The sequence below is a fragment of the Hippoglossus hippoglossus genome, chromosome 24, assembly GCF_009819705.1.
Source record: "Hippoglossus hippoglossus isolate fHipHip1 chromosome 24, fHipHip1.pri, whole genome shotgun sequence".
Taxonomy (NCBI): Eukaryota; Metazoa; Chordata; class Actinopteri; order Pleuronectiformes; family Pleuronectidae; genus Hippoglossus; species Hippoglossus hippoglossus.
In genome coordinates, this window is record NC_047174.1 from 14,289,597 (window position 1) to 14,307,634 (window position 18,038).

An 18,038-nucleotide genomic window follows, 5' to 3' on the forward strand; every position below is an offset into this window, starting at 1 on the left:
ATATTGCTATTATTTGCTGTGTTTAGCTCTACAACGCTGTTATTTATTTATGATGTATAATTACAGAGAGTTGATGATATGAAATGAATAAATGTTGTAGAGGTTGGTTGGTAGACAATACATGCCTGTGTTGTGTTTCTTTGCTGAGGAGGTGTAAGCTAAATAAAATAAGAAAGGAGAAAACACAAGTTATACAAATTTAATATTTACAAGGCTAACGACAAAATACATTTTCTCTGTATTTTATTTTGTCTTCCATGACAAGACTGCACAGCCATGAAATGTGTTGAGTAGCGCCCCCTCTAGTGGTGAGCTGAGTTACTGTGATAACATAAATAAAGGAGAAAATCTCATGAGCATGTTTTATGAGCCTAACACCTCAGAGAGGGTTGGTAAATTAAATAATAACCTATTCAGTGTATAAGTGCTAATCCAGAATCAGAAACACTGCATTTGTATACACCTTATTTTATAATGGGTATGATGTATATGTGTATATCTGCAATTCTCCAGTAAAACACAAAACATTTACATCATACAATAGCCTATCTTAGTTCTTGTGCCAGAATATCGTCATCATCTCTAAAACATACAGCACTCAAAGCTGTTTGTGAGGAGCCATCACAGCACAGCAGGTGTCCTGCTTCAATAACAGCACTGCTTAAAAAAAAGAAAAACCATGGCTCAGTGCTCAGACTGGTTTCATTTCAAAGCAGTGACATGTAAACATCACATCTCAACAGGCAGCCCTTTTCACATCACTTTTGTTTTCACATACAAAAATAAATTTGAGATACATTTCTGCTTATCTGAGTTTTTGCATATTTGTGCGCTCTGTTCGCTCTGTGTATTTGGATCAAGCCAATGATATTTAAACAATGTTTGTACAAGTCCATGAGCTGAAGTGGGTGTGTGTTAAGAGACACTAACTACGTCGAGGCCTCTGGGTATGTGCTGGGGTTTAAGCCGGGGCCCGGACTGGATGGGCAAGAGGTCTCTGGACTCGAGGGAGTCCGCAGGTTCATTTTTCGCTTCCCGTTCCGCACCGTGAGCTCCTCTTTGGGCTTGAACGTCAGGGGCACAAAGCCATCTGCGTCTGCCACAAGTACAATCCACAGTGGACCTGGAGAAAGAACAGGACACAGACTTTTGGCTCAGAATCACAGATTGGGGGTGCCCAGCGTACAGAGGCTTGAGTCTTCCTGCAGCAGCTGCAAGTTTGCTGCCCGTCTTCCCACATGCTCTCTCCCTATTGACGCTTACTATCTTGTCAACAAAGGCATAATGTCCCCAAAAATATAAAAAAACAAAAGGCATAAATTAAGATGGACTGATGGATTGATTTTTGAATTGCTTCATGTCCCATCTACCAACAGGGAGGAGGTGGGGTTTATGACCTACACTGCAGTCAGCCACCAGGGGGAAATCCAGATGATTTAGCTTCACTTTTGGGACTTTTGTGCATCCATCTTTATCTAGAGTCTGTGGTTGGAACTAAAGGAGGCAATACAAATCTATTGAAAGACACTATTGTGTTGCGTTATGGGAATTTATTGGATGCAAAAATTTTGGAGCTTGAACCACAATAGACTTAAATTTAGGATATCTCGAAAACCAAACTCTCTCTCTCACACACTCTCTCACACACACACACACACACACACACACACACACACACACACACACACACACACACACACACACACACACACACACACACACACACACACACACACACACACACACACACACACACACACACCAGTGTGATAAAACTACCTAAAACGACAAACCATCTCTGAGAACATTTTCTAACATGTTCTTTGACTGGTAATCTGACCAAATTCCCAACCACTACCTTGGAGCTATACTGCAGCCAGCCACCAGGGGATGATCAAGACGCTTTGGCTTCACTCTTAGGGACCTGTCGTGTCATCCATCTTTAGATAAAAAATCTTTGAATACATTGCTGTTGTGTCTCAGTTGGAGACAGTCAGTCTTTGCTACACAGGACAAAACACCATGCACATTAAAAGGTAGTAAGCTGCTTTCGTTTAAAACCTTATAATCTGACCTAGGCTTTTAATCACTTCCAATTATAGCTTATGTTAACAGTAGAGGTTCTATAACAGTAAAAATGAATTCAGTCGGCAATGTGACGTTTAGAAAACATCTAAAAAGTAGAGTTTGATTTATATAATCGACTGTGTGGTGACTTCCAGGTGCCCGTCACACGAGCTTGCTCACAGGGGGAAACCTTCCTCAGAGACCTACCGGGAGTTTCCTCTAAGTGGATTTGATTTGTAAACCCTCTGTCATAGCATGGTTAATCCTACAGGGTTTTAAGGAGGCAGCTTCATTACTGCTTTATAACAACAAAGCAGATATAAAAAATATATGACATCAAACTGACAGCAATGCAATCCTGAAAGTGATGTCAATTTTGAAAAATGGCGGCGAAAAAGTGAGGCTGTACGTACCATACATCATCTCCACTATGGTTAGGTTGAAGAGGTCTTGGAGGGTGCGCAGACAAAGCCTCCCGTCACACAGCAGCACTGGCCTCCGCTCATCAATGAACACATTTTCTGACAACTGCTTCTGCATGTGCACAAATATAGGAAAGGTAGAGAGAATCAGTCAAATAAAGCAAGCTGCGTGCAACAATGCATAAACTACAACAGGCGGTTTCACAGGTAAAGATTTAGCGAGTAGAGCTGTACCTGACATGTGACATTGGCGTAGGGGGGTTCAGAGGCATTGGGGTAGACGGTCAGGGCCTTCTTTCCATTCTGGGTGTAATCTCTGATTTCTGTCAGGCACTGCTGAACGTCTGCAAAGCGAGTAAAAAGCCTCTCCATGTTGTTGCCGAGCTGCTCCAGCGCACGCTCCTTGACGGGACCCGGCGGCTTCTCGAGCATGGGCAGCGTCTGCTCGGCATGGAGCTTGTCCGACGGCTCGAAGCGAGGAGAGCTGGCCCGGCTGGAGTCCCTGCTGGCCTGGCCGGCCACTGCCAGGTTGGTCATGCGGTTGATGTGGTCCATGTCGAAGTTCTCCACGGTGATGGAGGAGGCACTGGAGATGGCTATGTCTGATGCTCGGTCAGAGAGGTCCACGGAGCTGGTGACGGGGCTGGGCTCGCTGCTCCTAACCTCCTCCACTAGCTTCCGCCTGTTCCTTGGCGATCGAAGTACTCCCCCTCCAGGCAACACCAAGTCCTTTATCCCTGTGCGCTCCCTGTCGTACTTGGAGTTCTCAGAGAGCCTCCTAATCCCAGCGAAGAAATTAGCAGGACACTCATGGTTGTGGGTGGAGGGGGGTGGTGTATTTGGAGTCTCTTCATTGAGCATCAACTCTTTGGCTTCTAGACGGAGAATGTATTTATCTGTGTTAGAAGACGGGAGGAATGCAGGGTCGTTGGACTTCTGCCTGCCCACCATCAACAGCAACATCTTGTCACTGAGGAAGCAGACTCCTTTAGGCCTCTCATTCGTCTGCAGCGAGATCTGCTGAATGTTCGGCATTGCAGAGGCTGTGATGCAGTACACAAGCACCATGTTGCAGGTGTTGGAGGCCACCGCAACTGTGGAACCACGCGGGTCGAAAGCAAAGATGTCTGGGACCAGAATCCCAGGGATGCTGACCTTGCGGGTGGTAGTGACTTTGCGCTCATATGTGACCAGGATGAGGTGTGAGGAGTCCTGTCCAGAGCCTGTCAACGTGTCTCTGCGTCGCAGGTGGATGAGCGGGCTGGGGTCAGAGCGACGGTGCCTTGACAGGAGGTGGGTGAGGTCCAGAGGGCCTGAGCTGGGGATGTAGGACCGCTCAGATTCAAAGGATCTCCGTCTCGCGTCCAGAAGGCTGTCGTCATCTGGCCTCACAGCATGTGGGCTTTGCGGGGACCCTGGCTCTGGCGGCATATCGAATGCCATGCCTGCATTTAATCCACAGATTTTGTCCAGAGGTAGCTCTGTGGCCACAGCGACTTGTGCCTCAGCTGTGGACTCGATGGCACATATGTAGCCTCCCACATCGAAGATTGGGCAGAAAGAGCAGGCCACCAAACTCTTCTGGATGTCGTTCCAGATGTAAGAGTGCAGAGCACTGCCGATAGACACCACCAGGCGTGTACCATCCTTAGTCCAGCATGCACAGTGGATGAGTCCGCTACCTTTGATGTCGGCTTTGATTCTCCTGTTGTCCACCCTGACAGAAAACAGCACAGACGCGTCCCTCTTGGTGAGCACGGCCAGAATGTCCACTTTAGGATGCCACACACAGCCCTGTGAGAGTAAGGGGAAAGGCTCGCTCATCTCGCAGGTTTGAGTGCACAGCAGCTTGTTCTGCTCGAGGGCGCTGAGCTGGAGCTGCCACACGGTGACATGCTTCTTGTGCTGAACAGCCAGCAAGGCTGGGGAGTCGGAGCAGCACAGCGGGCCCCAGAAGAGCCCGAAGACGTGCTCAAACTGTCCTATGACGTTGGTGTCCCCGAACTTCACCTCGCCATTGATGAAGTAGAGAGAAGTCAGGCAGACCTGCTTGCCGTCCGTCCATGCTATCCCATGCACGGGGTGAATGGCTTGGTGCAGGGTGTTGAGACCCGTCCTAAGCAGCTTTGCCTTACCAAGATCCATCCTGGCAGGTATGAAGACACGTGCTACAAAGAGAAAAAACAAAACAAAACTCAGAAGGTAACAATGATGAGAGACCGGTATCTGATCTGAATGGGTGCTGCACAAGAGTAGCTATTGCTACCTATGCAGATTAAGAAGAGCCGAGCCCTCTCTCGTGTCTCCGTCCAAGTACATGCCTTAATCCCCTCTGCCTGAGCTGAGGCCGTTGTGACGAACACTTATAGCTGCTTATGCCTGAATGACCTTAACAGCACACACGGGTCCTGTTGGGACCTCGGGGCATTAACAACATATGAGTGGAGCGGGAGTGTCTCATCACAGCACTCACTCGTCTGGTCATCTGGTTGGATCATCACTTTGGAGAGATCTGATCATCCTTTAATCAAAATGGGATTTCCCACATCCAATGTGAAATGCCAATGAGACAAAGAAATTGATTTGAGATTAACATATGTAATAATTTTTGTATTGTGTCAGATGTTTTTATATTTAACTAGTTCACCTGATTGATATTCACTTTATTTAAACTTCTTTATATTCTCTATGACATTGCGGAGCTGACCTTCTTGCACAACCCTTTCCACTGCACTGTGTTGCCCCTGTGTTAACTAACACATGACAACTAAACTTACACTTCCAATGTACATGGAGTTAAACGAGGTGAACTTCCAGCCTCCATTACGAGCAGGGCTGTTTCAACTCATTCACACAGGAGGAAAAACACTCGTTTAAACAGTCTGAAGTTTATACTCATTCACTTATTCGTGTGTGTAGTAGCAAGCTAGCTAAAAACGAGCGGACAATTCAACACAGACATGTATTTTTTATGATTAACGTACCTTAAAAAACGAGACGCATCTCATGTGGACTCCGTGTGAATCATTTAAAGCGAGTTTCACTTGCTTTAATCCACGTTTTACCCAAATCTGTCCACAACGTTTCTCCCATGCGACCCGGAAGCAAAACTAACCAAGCGGCACATTTGCATTATGGGATATGTAGTTTAAATACGCTATTACACGGTTACCCGCATGGGGTCCCTACGCACGTGTGGCAAACACAAACGCGCTTAAAAATGTATTTTTTCAAGAGGATTGAAAATGTTAAAATATGAGCTGTCTTAAGTTATATCGCCGACGAGTGACTTTTAATGAAATTAGCGCAAAGCTGACAGTTGAAGGACTACATCCGCTGTGTGGCGCCAGAGCTTGAGCAGGCGGGACGGAGACGACGTGCGCGCCGCAGTAGAAGATCTCGCCGCCGCCTCTCGCTCCGCACCGGGAAACGTCTTGGCTGTGTCGCGGTCGGCTGCAGCTCCGGGTCGGCGGTGGTCGCTGAGTGCATGATTCCCACCGGTACAGCCCGACTTGTCGCCGCTAAATTATAATTGTAGGTTGTATGTGCTAGAGCTGATCCCCGAGGAAAGCGCAACCATGGGAGTGGAGGTCGAGACGATATCTCCCGGTGATGGTGAGTTGTTTTCATCCGCTTGTGTGCGCTTCAATGCGGGGGTGGCGTCGGTGTGTGGTGTCCGGGGCTCGGTACTTCCCCGGGAATGTCGCTCAGATTTTGTAAGATTTAAAGAACAATTGATAAAAAAAAACACAAAATTCAGTTGTGTATGAGATAAGTTAGTTTACTCAAGAGGTGGATATAAACTAGTAGTATAATTCGGGATATAATTAGAAGTCTGTGAAGGACACATTTGTACACTGTGCATCAGCATCTCTGACGCCGGGATACTGTCTTTCTCAAAACACTCCATATTAACTGACTCTTAAATGAATGAGATCTTAAAGCTAATTCTGCAAGTTTTTCTCTTTAAATTGAGAGTTAGCTCAGAGTGTAACTGTTTGACAGGGAACTGGTGGACCTGTAGGTTTATTTCTCTCTTTTATAAATGCATTGATAGCCAATAAGAGGCTTGTGATGGTCCCTGAGGGAAATAAACCTCCAGGCCGAAGTTTCAACAGACTCATGTCTGACATCAGTATGTCTGCAGGCAGAAGTAAGGTATGGCATTCCTGCAGGGAACACCTCACCAGACTTACCCCCTGTCATTGTTCTGTAGAAGATTAAGCCGACAGCCTCTGAGGTGAACCAACACACTGTGACACTTGTTCTCTCTCTCTCTCTCTCTCTCTTTGCAGGACGGACCTTTCCAAAGAAGGGCCAGACATGTGTTGTTCATTACATAGGTAACTGACTCTTTGCTTTCTGCAGCCTGTGAAACCACATGTTTTCCTGTCCCCTTTGTTGACGGAGGAAATTTGTCCGCGTGTCTGTTTCATGTCTGGAGCACAACACGGCTCACTCTCAGGGTTTACACAGCCTGTCAGACATGTGTACACCTGTGTGACACTCACACCGTCAAATGCATGGTGTTACCACAGCCACACCCAGATAACATTAATTACAGCATATTTGGGTGGCTCGTTGTGTCTTTTGCGCCATGCGTTTATGTAATAATGTACACACACACACACACACACACACACACACACACACACACACACACACACACACACACACACACACACACACACACACGCGCCTTCGTTTTCCTCTCTCCCTCTTGTCAGATTGGCCTATTTTGAGACGTGGCAGTGAGTCGCTGAGACGTTTGGGGAAATAAATTGGGGCTGTTCTGTGCCCCTGGGTTGGCAGACCAGACAACTAGGTCAGACAGAAAGTAAACAAAACCCAGTTCACGTGTCATCAGTCTGTCTGCGTATCACAAGGGTTATTACACGGCTGTAAAAGTTATTGCATGCTTCTTGGCATTGTCTGAGTATTGTTTTATTGGGTATGCAGCTTTTACTTGTGCCTGATGGAGCTACTTGGAATGGGTCCACATGAGTGACTTAATCTGTGGTTCTATTGATTTCTAGGCTTCACTGACTTGTTAGTAGTACATAAGAATTGCAGCTCTGTTTGACCAGCGAGTATGTGGTTATATTTAGACTGGTACATAACAAATGTTGTGTTGTTGAACTTGGTTTTAGGGACAGTGGAAAAAATAATCAGATTTCGCCTTCTGGCCTGATCTTTGCAGAGATCAGCTACTGCAGTAAGACATTATGCTATAATTGGAAATGATACATCTCGTGTATGTGAAGCTGCTCAGTTGATTTCCTCACTGGGCTCATGTTGTAGACTGAGGCTTTGTCTTTGGACAGATTGTCCTGTATCTACCAGTATTTTGAGTAGTGAATTAGTAAAAGCAGATGATTTGTAGTCTCCACCAGCACCTCATCCCACTGCACTTACTCCATGTTCTCTGTTGTAATGATCACATCATCTGCTGGTGTTTTCTGCAAACCCCTGAATCTCTGCAGTCTCCAAGATGAACTACAAGATCTAATAACTTCAGAATTTGCCACAGCCTGTTAATGACCTGTGTCGGCATTCAAAGTGAACTCTACTTTTCAAACAGTCTTTTTATTCTCTCATTCGTTCAAATTCCCCCATTTCTCTCTTTTCTTTTTTTTTGACCGACAGGATTTACTCATAAGCTCCTGGTATTTTAGCAGTGGTGGCACGCGGAATACAGAGTTAAGCCAAAGCAAGGACCCTTTCCAACCGAACACAAAAAGAGAAACAAATATGTTATTGCATCAGTAGGGGAAATGAGTTTGCAGTTGGGAGACGGAATAAAAATGTCGTGGCATTTCAGAGTATTGCTCTACACCATGTGAGAATCTGACCTTGGATATAAGGTGAGGATTTGCTTAACAATAAGTAATACTACTCTCTCTGTTAAGCGTGTAACTACATGTAAACAGGTCACACTATTAACATTATGTCAGAATAGTGTTACTCTATAAGACATTATAGCTCTTTGATAACTGGACGTGGAGTGTGTGAGGAGTATATGAACTTTTCCCCCCTTCAATGCTTTTCTGTGGTGATGATGCAAAACACGAAAATGATCATGGAATTCACATTGAATCATTTTTTTAGGGCCCGAGCACCGAACGGTGGGAGGCCCAATTGAAATTGTAAGGATTATTCGTATTTATTTTTTTGGACGGACAGACGGACGGATTTTATTTTGTTTATTATTTTTCGTCCGTCTGTCTGTCCATATTATTTTTTTTGTTTGGACTGACAGATGGACGGATTTAATATATATATATTTCTTTCGTCCGTCTGTCTGTCCGTATTTTTATTTTTTGGGGACGGACGTTCGATGTCCATTTAACTCTTAATGGAACCGTAAATGACAAAATGGACATCAGGCTGACGTGTGAATCGTTTTTCAATAATTTAAATATTTTTATTTTTTATTTTTTAAGTGAGGATACATACAAGTTTGTGTGTGTGGGGGGGGGGGGGGTAGGGAAGTGGAGGAGGGCAGTTGGGATGAGGGGATGGGAGACAGGATTAGGGGCGTGGAAGGATGGGAGAGGTGAAGGGGGTTAACAGGGTGAAGGGAGGTGAGAAGTTGTCTTTCTCTTCTCCTTCTTTGCCTCCTTCTCTCTTTGCTTTTTCTCTCTCTTCTCCTGCTCCTTCTTCTCTTTCAGCTCCTTCTTCAGTCTCTTTTCTTCCTCCTTCTGAGCTTTTCTTTCATCCTTTCTTCTTCTGGCCTTGTCGCTGTCTGACATGAGGGCCAGCTCCTGAAAAGACAGAGATGACACGTGTTTCATTATTTTCACTCTCAAAGTCTAAATCTGAAACAAACTCACAATCCAACAAGTTATTGTTCAAATAAAACTGAGCTGATCAGGTCACTTACCTGAAGCTTAATAGTCTTCACAATTAGGAACTTGATATCCTCATCCATCTTCTGAGATTTGATTTGTGAGTCTTCCTGCAAATTGAGCAACTTCTTCTCCGTGGCTTTAACCAGACTCTTCAGCTCCTTGATTTTTTGAAGGCAGGTCTCTTGCTCCACCTGCTCACTCCTGAGCTGATCCTCCAGAGTGTTGACTTTAAGGTCCCAGTCAGACTTAAGCTGATGGATCTGAGTCTGCATGGCCGTCAGTTTTTCCGTGAGCTCATCATTCTTATCGACCAGCGCAGTCTTTTCACTTTGGAAAGTGGTAATTACTTCATCTTTTTCCCTGTCGACATCCTCAACCTTCTGCTTGTACTCACGTAACTCCTCTGTTATCCTCTGAATGACAGCCTGTGGCTCTTCGGGGGGGATTGTTTAGGAACTGTATATCTTTGTCCTTCACGATCAACCTCTTGTTCATTTCCCTCAGCTTGGACTCTAGTCCTCTCTGTACCACCTTGGCATTCTTCAATTTACTCTCCAATGACGCAATCCCAGCCTGCATCCGTGTCTTGTCCTTATTCCATTTGCTGTTCTTGCTGTTCATCAGCACCTTAAGAGCTTTGTTCTCCAGCGACAGCTTCACATTCTTTAACTCTGAGACTTCCAGTTGTTGCAGGAGGCCTTCCATTGTTTACTCTGAGTTTGGCTCTGTGTTGCTGTTGGAGCAGTTGTCTTGTAGACTTATGATTCTCTCAGCTGTTGACTGATCGAGTTTTCGTTGTGGTCTCGGTGTCGGACTTGTAGAGCAGTCTTGATCTTTTGTTCTGTTGCACTCTTTGATCCAACTGATTTTTTGAACAGATCTATATGTCTGTATGTAATGTAAGTGTAAGCCACCTACTGGCAACAGGAAGTAAGCTTTGTTTTATAACTATCATTCGATTTACATGTATTTCTCACCGTGTGATCTGCAATTGATTTCGTGGACCGTAATGCGCAATTAGTAGACAAGGATCGACGTCGCGTGACAGACGCAGGTGCAAAACACATGCAACGCGGAGCCGTGTGCCCGGTCGCGATCGCTCTCTCCACCAACCGCAACAGGTCCAGAGTTGCGTGTGCTCGGGCCCGTTCAGTGCTACAACGTAGCCCTAGTTATTTGGGTTATTCTCCTTGAACGGAGCTAATGTGGATCAGGCACCCAGGAATTTGTATCAGAGGTAAACTACTGAGGATTATTACCTTGTCAGGCCAGTGCGCTGTAGTACACACAGAGACTAACCCACATTTGTTTTATTTAGAAGCGCAAAGACAAGATTAGTTCAAGATCTAATAAAGGGATAGTGCTGGTAATGGAGGTTAGCAGTTGATTTAGCATATAAGCCTATTCAAGTCATTCATCTGTCTGCACACACTGCACCCTCCACTGCACCCTGCACTGATATTATTTTTACAGATTGCAAAGATAAACCATAAGGCTATGGAGAGGGTGACCTCCCAGTACTAACTGGGATTTACGACCACTGTGATTGCAGCATTTAATGTTAGAGAACCTGACTATCACAGAAACACTCTTACACACACCTCCTAACTGCTGTGCCCTTTTTGATCCACAATTTCACCTTTGGGATTTTAAATATGCAGACAGACACAGATATGTGCGTGACCCGCCTCTGACTCTGATGAGAGTTAAGGTCGCCCAAATTAGTAGAGCGATCACTTGCCAAAAGGCAGGTTGGAGCCATGTTGCCATGAGAGTGGTAGGATGAAATGATTCATAAAGCCTCTCTGTCTTTCCAAAGACTGTATGTAACGACGGACGAGATGATGGCTCCACAAAAGTGAAGCCAAAGTGTCTCGATCGATAACTGGTTGCAGTATAAAACATCTAACACCAAAGTATCATTGCCGATCGGAGCCTATAAAAATGAATTTGACCCGGTAGTGAAAAAAGCTGATTGTATCAATATCCATTGCCTCCTCCATGTTATTGAATGGGACATTGACCAAACCAATATCAAAATACCCATTCATTTTAGGAAGTTCTCATCACACTGTATGTCCAAGTGCTTATTTTTCCCGAAAGGTTTGGTTTTTATTAGTTATTTAGTTATAACAATGGTGTGAAACATCTATCTATTTTACTCTTGGATTATTTTCCACCAGATTATTTTGCCAGTCATTATATATGACTGGCAAAAAGGTTGAAAAGCTAATAGTGAATAGCTTGATTTGGGGGCAGATGACAGATTTGAAGAAGAGTCGGGGTTGAAGAGCTTGTGAACCAGGCTGGGTCAGGAATCCTGCAACCACAAGCTAATTTCTCTGTGTCCGGCTGTCACTGAAGGAAACATTTTTTTTTAAAGCAGACTTGATATCAGTCAATACGTAGAAAACCACTGCACCTTGTGGGTTTTCCTGATTGATAAAGTCTGATACTAGGCTGTGCCGATAAACAGTCCAGTCTGCAGCTTTAGGAGCAACAGGCGTTACTTGATATGATGTCATGCCTAAATGTGGACGTCATTCCTTACCATGTTTGAGCTCCAGACATCACCGTGAAACGTGCTGAGGTCGAGCCCTGATGGCTCTTGGGAGTGTGACGCACAGAAATAGACGGACTGAAACACCAGGTTGTATGTCAGGAAATGCCACACTTCAAATGCAAGGGACAGTGTTGCTCCTGAATGCCATGGGAAGCAGTCCCGAAGTTGTGAATTTAAAAAGAAAGTTGTTGACATGCAGCTTCTAAATGAGGACAAGAAATATCCTGAATCAGCTTTAGCGCTCTGGGAATTATGGCATTCAGTTGTCCTGTTTTTTTCAGAGTGCATAGCATCAGAATGGATATGAATTTAATGTAGACCTAATTTTATTCTACTTAAGTAGGGAACACCTTGTACTGAGTTGTCTGTACACAGGTTTTAGTAGTCAGGATATCTTCCTGCAGAAAAGATATGACAGGAATATAAGGCAAACTGTGACAGTGACTCTTGAGCACATGAATAATAATTGAGCAAGCCCTGCTGGTCCACTGAAGAACCAGACACCTCATACCTGGTTCAGAATTGACTTGCCCAAGGAACATTTTCATGCATGCACCAGCAACAATTTTGCTATTTATTGTCTTTGCTGTAAATACAATACACAAGCAAGATTTTATTCCTCCCATTGAGACGTGTATGCTCGTAGCTGTGAAACGCGGTGGCAAGACTACAACTTTGTCGTAGACAGATAGCTTTACACGCATCTCATTTCATCCACACTAAGGCCAAGCGGTGGGGGGTGGGGGTTGTTGTGCTGGCAGGCGTCCTAGACAGGGGGTGAGACAGGATACAGTATGCTGAGTAAAAATAACCCCACCCCTGCGCACTACAGCTTTTGCTGCAAAATGTGGCCTGAGCACTACTGAGAGAAAGCCTCTCATGAGGAGGGAGAGAGTCTGGGCCTCAGGAAGGGAAGGGTCCTGCTTTGTGATAACGCAGCAGTGATACAAGTGGGGTTTTTACAAGCAGTTTTGGATATCTTTTCTTTCCTGTAAGATAAAGACTGAGAGCCAGCTGTGAAACATTTAGCTTTTGTTGCGTGGCAAAAAGTTAAGGCAGTTTATAGTAGATATATATGTGTGTGTGTGTGTGTGTGTGTGTGTGTGTGTGTGTGTGTGTGTGTGTGTGTGTGTGTGTGTGTGTGTGTGTGTGTGTGTGTGTGTGTGTGTGTGTGTGTGTGTGTGTGTCTTTAGAACAAAACTTTTCTTGCTATTGTTTCAATTTTTTCCCTCAAACTGGTTTTGACCAGTTGCCAATGTGTACCACAGCCCCTGTTGGTGTCCAACCCTCTCCTGGTCTATGGTGGCCCCCTTTGGACCACTGGGAGTTGATACTGCTCTGGTCTATGTAACAGTGTGAAGTCTTGACCAAAAGCACGTAAAGTGCGTAGGTGTACAATCTCTCCTACGTCAGCAGCCTCTCAGCAGACACCCCAACCCAGCCAGTGGGGCTCATTAGTGCAATGCCAAGCATATGATTCCTCACTGACTTCCCACTCGTGATCATTGCCAATCAGAGTGTCTCTGCAGCTTGCAGGCACTGCAGCCAGAAAGTGAACCTGCTTTTCTGCAGTTGATGCTGGAGGTTTTTTTGAGTCTGGGCAGCTCGAATGCTCGTAGCAGGTGGCCTTTGCCTTGGTGCTGTGTACTTGATGACTCTGTGGTCAATGCAGGCCCAACCCACTGATATCTGGCCTACTGCAATTCTTGGAAGTGATGGACCTACTAAGTTTAGAGGAGGGGTGAAAGTGGAGAAGGAGTACAGTATACCAACATTCATGTGACTAGATGAGCCAGACACTATGACTAAACTTCAGTTAACACGCAACTTTAAATGCCAAGTATTCACACTTGTTAAATTACTGCAGAGAACATTAAATCAACAGGGGATCACCAGGGCGACCTCCAAACTGACAGTAGATGTTGTGAAATATTTGGCTGAACTAGGGTTTAAAAAACATCATTCACCTTATTGGTGAATTACTAATAAATTCATAATAACCGAGTACTTTATGTATATAAATCATTAATTGAATTTATAAAAGCCCCAAAACTCCCAATCTAGGACATATATCTATCATGTAAAACACTCTGCAATGGTCGCACCACATTTGGTCGCACCACATGATATTTTTCTAGTTCAGTCAAAATTTACAGCCACAGAATTGGCCACCTAAAGAAAACAAACTAGGTCAGCACAAAAGGTCACTATGACATTTATAATCAAAATATATATTTTTTAGAAATAACTTAGAATTCATAGTTTTTTTGAGGTCATACCACATGATATCCAAATGTGGCAACTACATACCAGCTGTGAAAAAGGTTATTTTTTTCCAAATTTGAGAGAGAGTTACAAACCTGTTGCTGCTTCCATGGGTCCTTGGCAAAATGGTTTATGATGCAACTTCCTGTCTTTGAATGGATTTCAACATCAAAGTCCCAAATTGGTCCTTTCTTGATGGTCGCGCCACATTATATTTCATAAAATGGACATCATCGGACAAAGTTTGTTTGTATACTATGATGGAAATATAAATGCAAATGCTTTGCAATTTTGTACAGGATTACAAAAGACTTTGGAAATCATGCCAAATATGGCAGAAAATAAATTTGAATAGATTTTGAGTAATTTCAAAGAAGTTTTCACAACAGCAGTCATGGCCGGACGGTTGCACCACATGATATTTTGACACTTTAAAAAACAGAAACATTTAAATAACTAATGGTTTTTGGAAATTTAAAGTGTGTACATATACGGGACAGGTACTACATATATATATGATATTTCTTTATGTATTTAAACCTTTTTTTAACAGAAGAAAATGCAGTCGGACAGAAAATATAGGCGTCACGTCAATGACCCATATGTTTTATTACTTCTGACCATATAGGTGTAAAATGATGTGATCTGAGATGTCGTCCATATTAACTTTGTTTGAGTGGAAACAATTCATCAGTGGAGCTTTTTGAGGAAGGAAACTTTGTTATTCATTTAACATGTCCCTCCTTCACGAGCACTGTATCTCGCTTGACCACTGCAGATAAAATACTCAGAATAACCTCTGTTACACCAAACTTGATGAATATACGCAGTGTTTAAAAGCAAGTAAACCTGCTTATAAAGGCGATTGACTCGTTTTCTATTGCCAGTGGAGGATTTTGCCTCTCTTCGCTGTCTTGCTAAATAAGCGCGTTCACCCGGGTGCCTAGTTTCAATCACTGCCAATCAGAGCCGGAGCCGATTTAAAAACCTGTGTTTTCTGCTGAGTCACTTAACCCGGAAGTGAATGCTGATATAATCCATTCCCACTGCAGAAAAAAGCCAGATGTTATCGAGTGTTCGGGTTTTTTTTGACCTGTGGAAAAGGGCTACTTAGGGAGTAGTAGTCATTGTGAAGTAGTGTCTTGGCTGTTGAGAGAACGTTCTCAGGGCATCGCCTCAGATGGCCATGGGGATTCCCTCAAGGGAAAGTGGCAGAGGGGGAAGTTGAGGAGGGCATGTTAAAACCACTAATGAAGTGGGGCCAGTGTTTCCGTGCCTTTAGTAGCGTCTAATGGCCCCAGTGTTGTTATCACGCCTGAGTGGCTGGTCAGCGTTCTGAAGGAGCACAGTCCTGCGCTGCTCTGCCTTTGTTACCCTTTTCTCCCTGTGGTCTAGATACAGGCGAGCAGTGGCCTAGTTAACTTTAAAAATAATCCACTGAACCAGGCCATTGCCTCCTGATTCACATTCCCTTTGTACATTTGGGTAATTGAAACAGACCCAAGATCCTGATAAGAAACCCCGGCCAAAATAATTCCTCAGGCTGGAGCCAGCGCCACATTTTTATTCTTTTAATCTTAAAATGTGTTGTTCCAAAACATAATTAACTAAAGGAAGGGGTTTGAATTGATAAAGTATCACACTGTACTGCATGTGGACAATTAGTAACATTACATAAGAGCAGGCGATATGCAACAAAACAACCATTGAAATTAGTGTGATGTTAGTTTTGATTTTGCAGCACATAACCAAAAATGTGCAGTTAATTTACCGAATGCGTCTCAACTCTCTGAATTTAGTTTTCCTCCCTTCTCTCTTGCAGGTATGCTGCAGAACGGAAAGAAGTTTGACTCCTCTCGAGACCGGAACAAGCCCTTTAAGTTCAAGATTGGACGCCTGGAGGTCATTAAGGGCTGGGAGGAAGGAGTAGCACAGGTGAGAGGGGAACGCTGAGGAGCTTTGCTTTGCTACATAATAGGGAGTAGCTTTTATTTGTTTATAGCTGCAGTTACAGCTGTTAAGTTCCCTTTTTCATGTATGTCTGTGATGTTTGAAGAGACGATACCACCCATTTGGTCCTAGTTCGTATACGTGTGAAAGTCGTATTATTACTTGATAATGCAGTAAAAAAGATCAGATGATTCTTAAGTAGTTTTCTATGGGGGTGTGTTCAAGTCCCATACTTTTAACACATTGCTGTGGGGGGGTGCACAAAGTAAACACAGCTGCTCTCAGACAAGGCTGCGTCCTTCGCTGATTCGTCAGGCTCCTGTCACATGACCCCCTTCCGGAACAAAACACCCGGCATTAGCCTCGGGTACCAGTGTAGAACGCAACATCGCTAATTATAAACTAGCATTGCCCGTGCACCCTGCTGTGTTTGCTTACAGCTGTTATGCAGTTAAATTCTGTATTTTACAAAGATGCAACTGTTTACATGTGTAGGAGACAAGCTGTTATTCCAGTAATCTGTGTACACCAGCACGCGCGTGCCTTCTCATTTACACTGGGACACGCATGGCCAGTGTGCGCAAGCGGTCACGTGATATGCCTTTACAAGCGTGTTAGTATGGACAGGGATTAAAACTGATACGAAGCCAAAACGATTGTGTGGACCGAAGTTGCTTTAGTTTGAATAAGTTTCCTCAAAAGTATGAAATTATGTATCTAAAATTCTCTGCCATATTTTTGCTTTTGTCAGCTAAATTGTAAAGTAAACAAAAATGAGTTGTGATTGGTCTAAAACATGGAAGTCACCAGTTTGGTTTGTTAACCTGTAATATATTTTGCAATAAATAAATAAATAGGAGCTCGTGTTAATGTTGCGTGTTTCCTCCTGTGGCAGGTTAGAATGTTTTCTGTGATGAAGACCTGTGTGTACGTGTAGGGTCTTTAAAACGGCACATGAGAATAAAGAGAATAGTCAGTTATGTTTTCATTTGTTCCGCCTGTCCTGCAGATGAGCCTGGGGCAGAGGGCTAAAATCACTTGCACACCAGATATGGCTTACGGAACGACAGGCCACCCCGGAGTCATCCCCCCCAACGCCACGCTTATATTCGATGTGGAGCTGCTCAAGCTGGAGTGAAATACGAAGGCTGAAGGTCGACGAGTTTGCATTCGCCACGACCTGTTTCCACAGGGTGCTGCCTCCTATTGTTTCTACAATCTTCTACTGTTACAATATTTAAACGTTTACTGCTGCTTTGTTTCCATCCTGTCACAATAAATAACGATGCAAGAAAATGAACACAAACCACATTTTGGTTTGTTGTTTCGAGATGCTATATTTTCATTTAATGTCATTGAAGTTGTAAATTTTGTTCAACCAAGAGAAAATCAGTCACCTGATGAAAAGCCTAAGTACTACGTTGCAATCGAAATATACTGCCTTACAGTTTCAAGGACGGGGGGGGGGGGGGGGCATACATGTGTTAGATACTTTTGCTCTATTTTAACTGGGCATTATATACCAGTCTCTGCATTGCCACTTTGGTTGAGGTTTGTCCCGTGAAATGTTCTGAACAATGTTGCTTTTTTAAGTATATTTTATATCCCTCGTAAGTAATTACTGCTAGTGTACCCTGTCCGATCTTACCCAATCCAACACTGTACAGAACCCCGCAAGAGGCGTTGCTACTGCTGTGACAGTTTATCGACCAACTCTTCAATAAAAATGGCATGTACCTTGTTGAGAAGTCGGCGTCCTGTGTGTTATAACCTCCACCAAGCAGGTTGTGATTTCACCCCTGTCCAAGAAAGGTTGGGTTGGGCTGTGTGTGTGTGTGTTGTTACCTGAAATACTGGGAATCCTTGCAGCGCCCCTGGGTGCATCCACATGATGAGATGAGGAGGGACAGGAGGGAGTTA

At 44.1% G+C, this 18,038-nt stretch overlaps 2 protein-coding genes across 3 annotated transcripts; one reads left to right on the plus strand and one right to left on the minus strand.

Annotated features, from left to right (window-relative positions):
• Positions 1–185: 185 nt before the first annotated feature.
• wdcp (WD repeat and coiled coil containing) lies at positions 186–5,708 on the minus strand. Of its 2 annotated transcripts, none has more exons than XM_034579557.1 (4): positions 5,474–5,708; positions 2,724–4,635; positions 2,481–2,601; positions 186–1,123 (listed from the first exon to the last, which is right to left on the minus strand). In XM_034579557.1, the coding sequence occupies exons 2-4, from the start codon at positions 4,632–4,634 to the stop codon at positions 930–932; spliced, it is 2,226 nt and encodes a 741-aa protein (XP_034435448.1). In that variant the 5' UTR covers position 4,635; positions 5,474–5,708; the 3' UTR covers positions 186–929. The 2 variants fall into 2 exon arrangements, with proteins under 2 accessions (XP_034435448.1, XP_034435447.1); XM_034579556.1 differs by having other exon boundaries at positions 2,724–4,657.
• A 157-nt stretch (positions 5,709–5,865) lies between these two features.
• fkbp1b (FKBP prolyl isomerase 1B) lies at positions 5,866–17,866 on the plus strand. Its single transcript, XM_034579565.1, has 4 exons — positions 5,866–6,104; positions 6,785–6,832; positions 15,991–16,103; positions 17,128–17,866. Exons 1-4 carry the CDS (start codon positions 6,068–6,070, stop codon positions 17,254–17,256), a joined length of 327 nt encoding a protein of 108 aa, XP_034435456.1. The 5' UTR covers positions 5,866–6,067; the 3' UTR covers positions 17,257–17,866.
• The last annotated feature ends 172 nt before the right edge of the window (positions 17,867–18,038 follow it).